General features: G+C 38.1%; 1 protein-coding gene across 1 annotated transcript in view; it reads left to right on the top strand.

Annotated features, from left to right (window-relative positions):
- LOC110452536 (fibropellin-1-like) overlaps positions 1–9,993 on the top strand; it is a 53,239-nt gene that overhangs the window by 5,740 nt on the left and 37,506 nt on the right. The window contains exons 2-3 of the mRNA XM_021501137.1: positions 2,940–2,975; positions 5,391–5,601. Coding sequence (XP_021356812.1) covers positions 2,940–2,975; positions 5,391–5,601 — 247 coding nt within the window. The remainder of the gene's footprint in view (positions 1–2,939; positions 2,976–5,390; positions 5,602–9,993) is intronic.

Here is a 9,993-nt window from a genome sequence, read left to right as displayed (position 1 = left end):
TATACAGGTGTGGGAGGTCAGTAATACAGGTGTGACCAGCCATTTATGCAGATGTTGCAAGTCCTTTATACAGGAATTACAGCTCATCTATACAGGTGTGGGAGGTCAGTAATACAGGTGTGACCAGCCATTTATGCAGGTGTTGCAAGTCCTTTATACAGGAATTACAGCTCATCTATACAGGTGTGGGAGGTCAGTAATACAGGTGTGACCAGCGATTTATGCAGGTGTGGCAAGTCCTTTATACAGGAATTACAGCTCATTTATACAGGTGACCTAGTCAATTTATACCGGTTTAACAGGTTGTGTATACACATGTTCAAAGTCATTTATATAAGTGTCACAGCTCATTTGTACAGGTGTGACAGGTCATTTATACATGTGTGTCAACTCATTTATATAGGTGTGGCAGGTCATTTATAAAGGTGTGTCAACTCATTTACATAGGGTGGCAGGTAATTTATAAAGGTGTGTCAACTCATTTATACAGGTGTGACAGGTCATTTATAAAGGCGTATTAACTCATTTATATAGGTGTGGCAAGTCATTTATAAAGGCGTGTCAACTCATTTATATAGGTGTGGCAAGTCATTTATAAAGGTGTGTCAACTCATTTATATAGGTGTGGCAGGTCATTTATAAAGGTGTGTCAACTCATTTATACAGGTGTGACAGGTCATTTATAAAGGCGTATCAACTCATTTATATAGGTGTGGCAAGTCATTTATAAAGGCGTGTTAACTCATTTATATAGGTGTGGCAGGTCATTTATAAAGGGGTGTCAACTCATTTATATAGATGTGGCAGGGCATCTATACAGGTGTGGCACGTCATCTATAAAGGTACAAGATACAAGAAACTTTATTTAACGTCGCATACATGTAAACAAGGAACATTAGCTCTTGAGAGCTATTATTGCGACAAACATATGTAAAAATATCAATGACATATTATATTACAAGTGAAGGGAGATAATCACATATATTAATAATAAAACAGTAATAATCATCACAGAAAAAGAAATTATACATATCCCAGGTTTCTAAGTGATTGGGAGTCCCCTTCCTACAAAGACCCCCGGGATATATATATATAAATGGTGTTAATATATGAAAGGCATTAAATGTGATCACAGATAAGTAGTATCCAGAATAGGTAAATAATAGACATAGTTAATAGTGAATGAATACTTGTATATCACACAAGAATTACTTAGGACTTAGGTATGGCTGGTCATTTATATGGAGTATCAAATCATTTATACAGGTGTGATAATATCATTTATGTATGTGTTACTGATCATTTAAATAGGTGTGACAGGTCAGTTATACGCATATGACATGTCAATTATATAGATGTTACAGGTCATTTATACATGTGTGGCAGATCCTTTATACATGTGTGGCAGGTCATTTATACAGGTGTGGCGGGTCATTTATACAGGTGTGACAGGTCATGTATACAGGTGTGACAGTTCATTTATACAGGTGTGACAGGTCATTTATACATGTGTGGCAGGTCATGTATACAGGTGTGACAGTTCATTTATACAGGTGTGGTAGGTAATTTATACAGGTGTGACAGGTAATGTATACAGGTGTGACAGTTCATTTATACAGGTGAGACAGGTAATTTATACAGGTGTGACAGGTCATTTATACATGTGTGGCGGGTCATTTATACAGGTGTGGCGGGTCATTTATACAGGGGTGACAGGTCATGTATACAGGGGTGACAGTTCATTTATACAGGTGTGACAGGTCATTTATGCAGGTGTGGTAGGTCATTTATACAGGGGTGACAGGTCATTTATACAGGTGTGACAGGTCATTTATGCAGGTGTGGCAGGTCATTTATGCAGGTGTGGTAGGTCATTTATGCAGGGGTGGTAGGTCATTTATACAGGGGTGACAGGTCATTTATACAGGTGTGACAGGTCATGTATACAGGTGGGACAGTTCATTTATACAGGTGTGGTAGGTAATTTATACAGGGGTGACAGGTCATGTATACAGGGGTGACAGTTCATTTATACAGGTGTGACAGGTCATGTATACAGGTGTGACAGTTCATTTATACAGGTGTGACAGGTCATTTATGCAGGTGTGGTAGGTCATTTATGCAGGTGTGGTAGGTCATTTATACAGGTGTGACAGGTCATTTATACAGGTGTGGCAGGTCATGTATACAGGTGTGGTAGGTCATTTATACAGGTGTGACAGGTCATTTATACAGGTGTGGCAGGTCATGTATACAGGTGTGGTAGGTCATTTATGCAGGTGTGGTAGGTCATTTATACAGGTGTGGCAGGTCATTTATACAGGTGTAGCAGGTCATTTATATAGATGTTACAGGTCATTTATACAGGTGTGGTAGGTCATTTATACAGGTGACAGGTCATGTATACAATCTCGTGTTACAGTTTGTTTGTACAGGTGTGATGGGTCATTTATACAGGTGTGGCAGGTCATTTAACAGGTGTGACAGGTCATTTATGCAGGTGTGGCAAGTCCTCCGAAGCTAGAAGGCGGTTGTTACCTAATTATATGTACAATTAAGATCTGCAATTCAACTATACACTGCTATCCAGGTATTCATATCATCGATATACAATTTGTCACTATAATCATGTCCAGATTGTCGGGCTGTTGACCACTTTAACTTCGATACCTCGTTTTTTGAGGAGATCGACTGTGTCTGGACCGAGATGCGGATATTTCCCCGCTAGGTATATTGATGCCGATATTGAGAAACCCGAGGCCTGAACAGGGCACTAGTCACAAATTGTCTTTGTAAGTCTGTTGTGGTTCTATATATCACATAAGTAATGTAACGTTTACGTAGGTTACCTGTATACAATGTGGTAGAGATACACATGATTAAATCCCAATGTAGATTTCAGCATATAGGATACAACTGTTTATTGTTTTCTATTTCAGTATGCCAAGGTGCCGTGTCAACGTCCAGCTTATGCAGTAAGTACAGAATTATCAACAGAGGAAATGACTACTTACGATTATGTTACAGGATACAATGGCGTAGCCTCAATCGCTTTAGGCTTGTTTGAATTCAGATAATCCATTAATTATTAATCCACTTACACAAACAGGTAAACTGGTAACAATTGACATTTTGTCGGTGGTTGATTCGCGTCATTTCCTTCCTTCGTCAATACGGTAGAAGGACATCATCTGATACCTATCATCGTTCTTTGTCATTTTCGCCCTAAAATGATGACATTAGGTATATTTGTTTAACTTAACCCGCTATTCGACAACATAAATCTCCAATATGTCGGAAGAAATAGTGTCTTTTGATCCTTCTTATTTGGATAAAATGGGTCAAAAATATAGAAAAAAAAAATATTTTTAGTTCTTTTCTTTGTCACGTGATTACAGCGCAATTCCCATCATTTTGATACATGTAAGTGATTCCTATGGCAGTTAGTACACTAATACAGTAAGATTTATTCCCTAAATATGGATTAAACCTAAATAAATCAGTTTTGAAGCTAAATGTCCAAACTGTAAACAGATTTTGCATCATTTACGCCATACAAAACAAAGTCGTAAACAAGGATATTTTTCCCATCAATTTGAACTAAATGATTAACACCGATGACAAGCTTTGGTAGTGTTTAGAATATATATATTATCTAAGTAAAAATAGGGAAAATTGTACGCACACAGAGGACAGTATTGCGCACACAGAGGACCGTAGATCTTAGCACACACAGAGGACGGTAGATGTTATGCACGCATAGAGAACTTAGATGTTTTCGCACACTAAGGACCCCCCCTCCCCCCAAATGATGAAATAAAAATTACAGGGATTGACATCATATCTAGATAAGAATGACACCCACAGTGATGATATGCCATCGTTTGGAATGTAATTTTACTTTCTTTGGGAAAGTCATTTTTTACCGAGAGATGTGTTAGGTAGAGAGTACCAATCAGTTATATTCCAGAAAAATCACATGTTGTCATGCATTTGACAGAAGTGTGGTTGTTCGAAATTTGAATGTTTAAAAATAGAAATGAAAAAACAAAACAAGAAAAATACATTTGAACCTTAACATTATAAAGTCTACATTTGAACCTTAACATTACAAACTCTACATTTGAACCTTAACATTACAAAGTCTACATTTGAACCTTAACTTTACAAAGTCTACATTTGAACCTTAACATTACACACTCTACATTTGAACATTAACATTACAAAGTCTACATTTGAACCTTAACATTACAAAGTCTACATCTGAACCTTAACATTACAAAGTCTACATTTGAACCTTAACATTATAAAGTCTACATCTAAACCTTAACATTACAAAGTCTATATTTGAACCAATTTTGCCATGCAGGAATTATACAAAGGTACCATCGAAATGAGTGTCCAATTTATGGCCCACGAAGCATTAGGTAAAACTTGACAGAGGAAGTACATGTAACTCTTAGCCAGAAAAAAAATCCTTTTAGTTGCTTCATGTTTCTATATAGAAGGGAGAATACTCCCAAGTTAAAACGATCTCCTAGTGGAACTCTTCTATATAGAAGGGAGAATACTCCAAGTTAAAACAATCTCCGAGTGGAACTCCTCTATATAGAAGGAAGAATACTCCAAGTTAAAACGATCTCCGAGTGGAACTCCTCTATATAGAAGGGAGAATACTCCAAGTTAAAACAATCCCCGAGTGGAACTCTTCTATATAGAATACTCGAAGTTAAAACAATCTCCTGAGTGGAACTCTTTTCCGTGATTATATAAACTTATGGTACCAATTACCTTATTTAAAACCATAAATGACTCATATTTCTCTCTACACATCAGAATAAGTCTAAAAATATCAACTGTCACACATTATCTGATCCCTGTGTTTAAGAAAGGATTAAGGCGCCTGTGGGAATTCAATTAAATATTAGTTGCAAAATTCACACATACTACGAAAAGCTATGAATAAAGATATACTATTAGTTTTACCTCCGAAAATCCCAGACAAGGAAAATGGGTCAATGGGACTGGGAAAAAAAATTACACGGCGATATACATCATACATTGACATCGACGTAAGTTAGTAGGTGGCTTGCAGTGATTCATGGTTGTGTGTGGGTTATTTTTATAACAGATAATTTGTTTAAGTCCGTTTGCTCCCTTTTCTTCTTTCTTGGTTGGTTCAACAGACGTCTTCGGCGTACGAGGAGGAGATTTATGTAATTGTTAAGATGCCTTTGATTTTATTGTCTCAAAGAAACGCTACAGGTATAATTTAACATAAGTTTTCAATGAACTTAACACATACATCATTTTAATACCGTCGGTTTTATAAATCAAATCTCTTATTAGTACCATTTAACTAGGAAATATGTTTGATTATATTTTTACAGCAAAATCTTGCGAAAATGGAGGATACTGTACCTGGTCGGGAAATACAACGTACTGCGCATGTCCTGATCAATACTACGGTGACACGTGTGAGCTGATGTGTAACATGACCAAGTGCGCTGGTGGGCGGTGCATCATGTACATGAGTTCTTCCACATGTCTTTGTCCTGGGGGTTACATCGAACCTATGTGCACCACTAACTGTACCGACACGTAAGTCTGAACAACAATGTGCTTTCATTTAAATCTAAACACCTAGTTACACACACGTAGTCTAAACAACAACTGTCCAACACGTCAATCTAAAAAAACAGCTGTACCGACACGTAGGTCTATACAACAACTGTTCCGATACGTTAGTCTCAATGCCAGCTGTACCGACACGTAAGTTTAAACAACAACTGTTCCGACACGTAGGTCTATACAACAACTGTTCCGACACGTAAATCTAAACAACAACTGTTCCGACACGTAAATCTAAACAACAACTGTTCCGACACGTAGGTCTAAACAACAACTGTTCCGACACATAGGTCTATACAACAACTGTTCCGAACGTCTATACAACAACGGTACCGACACGTAAGTCTATACAACAACGGTACCGACACGTAAGTCTATACAACAACTGTACTGACACGTAAGTCTGAACAACAACGGTACCGACACGTTAGTCTGAATAACAACGGTACCGACACGTAAGTCTGAACAACATTGGTACCGACATTATAGTCAATACAACAACTGTACTGTCACTTTAGTTTAAACAAAAACAGTACTGACAAATAAAACTAAACAGCAACTGTACCGACATGCTAGTCTAAACAACAACTTACCGGCACGTAAGTCTGAACAACAATGGTACCGACACGTAAGTCTGATCAACAACTTTCCGACACGTAAGTCTGAACAACATTGGTACCGACATTATAGTCAATACAACAACTGTACTGTCACTTTAGTTTAAACAAAAACAGTACTGACAAATAAAACTAAACAGCAACTGTACCGACATGCTAGTCTAAACAGTTACTTTAGCTTAAACAAAAACTATACCGAATTATAAAATTAAACAACAACTTACCGGCAAGTAAGTCTAAACAACAACGGAACCGACACGGAAGTCTATACAACAGCGGTACCGACACGTAAGTCTAAACAGCAACGGTACCGACACGTAAGTCTAAACAACAACGGTACCGACACGTAAGTCTAAACAACAACTGTACCAACACGCAAGTCTAAAAAAACAACTGTACCGACACGTAGGTCTGAACAACAACGGTACCGACACGTAAGTCTAAACAACGACTTACCAACACGCAAGTCTAAAAAAACCACTGTATTGACATGAAAGTCTAAACAACAACTGGACCGACATGATAGTCTAAACAACAACGGTACCGACACGTAAGTCTAAACAACAACGGTACCGACACGCAAGTCTAAAAAAACAACTGTACCGACATAATATTCTATACAACAACTGTACTGTTACTTTAGTTTAAACAAAAACAGTACCGAATTATAAAATTAAACAACAACTTACCGGCACGTAAGTCTGAACAACAATGGTACCGACACGTAAGTCTGAACAACGACGGTACCGACATGATAGTCTATACAACAACTTACCGGCACGTAAGTCTAAACAACAACTTACCGGCACGTAAATCTAAACAACAAAGGTACCGACACGTAAGTCTAAATAACAATGGTACCGACACGTAAGTCTAAATAACAATGGTACCGACACATAAGTCTAAATAACAATGGTACCGGCACGTAAGTCTAAACAACAACTTACCGGCACGTAAATCTAAACAACAATGGTACCGACACGTAAGTCTAAATAACAACGGTACCGACACGTCAGCCTTATCAACACCTTACCAACACGCAAGTCTAAAAAATAACTGTACCGACATCATAGTCTATACAACAACTGTACCGATACGTTAGTCTTAACAACAACGGTACCGACACGTAAGTCTGATCAACAACTTTCCGACACGTAAGTCTGATCAACAACTTTCCGACACGTAAGTCTGAACAACAACTTTCCGACACGTAAGTCTGAACAACAACTGTACCAACATGATAGTATATACAACAACGGTACCGACACGTACGTCTTAACAACAGCTGTACCGACATGTAAATCTGAACAACAATGGTACCGGCATTATAGTCAATACAACAACTGTACTGATACGTTAGTTTAAACAAAAACAGTTCCGACATATAAAACTAAACAGCAACTGTACCGACATATAAAACTAAACAGCAACTGTACCAACATGATAGTCTAAACAACAACTTACCGGCTGGTAAGGCTAAACAACAACTTACCGGGACGTAAGTCTAAACAACAAATTACCGGCACGTAAGTCTAAACAACACCTTACCGGCACGTAAGTCTGAACAACAACTGTACCAACATGATAGTCTAAACAACCACTTACCGGCTGGTAAGTCTAAACAACAACGGTACCGACACTTAAGTCTATACAACAACGGTACCGACACGTCAGCCTTATCAACACCTTACCAACACGCAAGTCTAAAAAAACACTGTACCGACATGACAGTTTATACAACAACTGTACCGACACGTAAGTCTAGACAACAACGGTACCGACACTTAAGTCTATACAACAACGGTACCGACACTTAAGTCTATACAACAACGGTACCGACACGTAAGTCTAAACAACAACTTACCGGCACGTAAGTCTAAACAACAACTTACCGGCACGTCCGTCTTAACAACAACTTACCAACACGCAAGTCTAAAAAAAACACTGTACCGACATGACAGTTTATACAACAACTGTACCGACACGTAAGTCTAAACAACAACTGTACTGTCACTTTAGTTTAAACAAAAACAGTTCCGACATTTAAAACTAAACAACAACTTACCGGCACGTAAGTCTAAACAACAACGGTACCGACACGTAAGTCTAAACAACAGCTGTACCGATACGTTAGTCTAAACAACTGTTGTACCGACACGTAAGTCTAAATAACAATGGTACCGACACGTAAGTCTGAACAACAACGGTACCGACACGTAAGTCTTTACAACAGCTGTACCGATACGTTAGTCTAAACAACTGTTGTACCGACATGCTAGTCTAAACAACAACGGTACCGACACGTAAGTCTATACAACAACTTACCAACACGTAAGTCTTTACAACAGCTGTACCGATACGTTTGTCTAAACAACTGTTGTACCGACATGCAAGTCTAAACAACAACGGTACCGACACGTAAGTCTAAACAACAGCTGTACCGACACGTAAGTCTGATCAACAACTTTCCGACACGTAAGTCTGAACAACAACTATACCGACATGGTAGTCTTAACAACAGCTGTACCGACATGTACGTCTAAACAACAACTTTACCGACACGTAAGTCTATACAACAACTGTACCGACATGATAGTCCAAACAACAAATGTATCGACACGTAAGTTTAAACGACAATTTACCGACACGCAAGTCTGGAGAACAGCTTTACCGACACGGAAGTGTAAACAACAACTGATTGACTCATTTGTCCGAACATTAACTGCATATACTCGTTAGTCTGAACAATAACTGTATAGACTCGTTATTCCGAACAACTATTGAATTTAATTGTTCGTCTGAACAACTATTGTATTAACTCGTTAGTCCGAACAACAACTCTATAGACTCGTTAGGCCGAGCAATAACTGTATTGAAATATTATGTAAGTTTAGATAGACTCTCCGTGAAAAGAAATTACGATGTAAACGAAAATATAGGATATACATGATGATATTTGTTATAAGTTATAGCAAAGTGATGATTAACAATTGCTGTTGATTTTCACAATCCTGATACGTTTTATGTCTTTACTAATTGACAAACGATAATGTGCACCATGGACTAGTACTAGCAACCATCGCCAGAATGTCTGGTTGACAGTCGACTACCAACAGAAACGTCCTTAGCGTCTAAGGCCAGCAGGTGCCTGCCATCATGGCTTCAGTGTAGTACATGTTCATATAAATACTGTATATCTAACAACCAATAGTCTCCCATCAAGGTTTGAGAAGTTGTTAGACCGTGAAAACATCTTCAGGAGCGGGTCCAGGTGGGGGCGTAATGGGCGTACGCCCCCCACCCCCCTTTTCAAAATAAAAACACAAAAAAAACTATCGTAATCTGCTAATATTGTATTGAATATGGCAATTTATCATATTCATTAATTAAACACATAAACACCCTGACACTTTAACTATAAAATATACATGCTCCAAGTCAGGAACCGTCACATTAGTGCATTTCACAATTATTTTATGTTTTTTAGCAAAAAAAAGTTCCAAAATATTTTTCGCCTCGCTCCGCTCGGCAACAGATTTTATTCTACGCCCCCTCTTTCAAATAGTCTAGATACGCCCCTGATCTTGTACTCCCTGTTGGTGTGTACAGCATTTCAAGTTCAAGTTCCAAATTCAATAAGTTTCAGTAAAACAATTTAATAACCGGAATACAACGCCCCACATCAGAGTGATAACTGACATGCATCTCTCCGCAAGGGAAAAATAGAAAACCGCTAAAGATTTAC

This window comes from Mizuhopecten yessoensis, unplaced genomic scaffold, assembly GCF_002113885.1.
Source record: "Mizuhopecten yessoensis strain PY_sf001 unplaced genomic scaffold, ASM211388v2 scaffold6719, whole genome shotgun sequence".
NCBI classification, from domain to species: Eukaryota; Metazoa; Mollusca; class Bivalvia; order Pectinida; family Pectinidae; genus Mizuhopecten; species Mizuhopecten yessoensis.
Note: the sequence above shows the minus strand (reverse complement) of the source record. Positions and strands in the feature narration are given on the sequence as shown.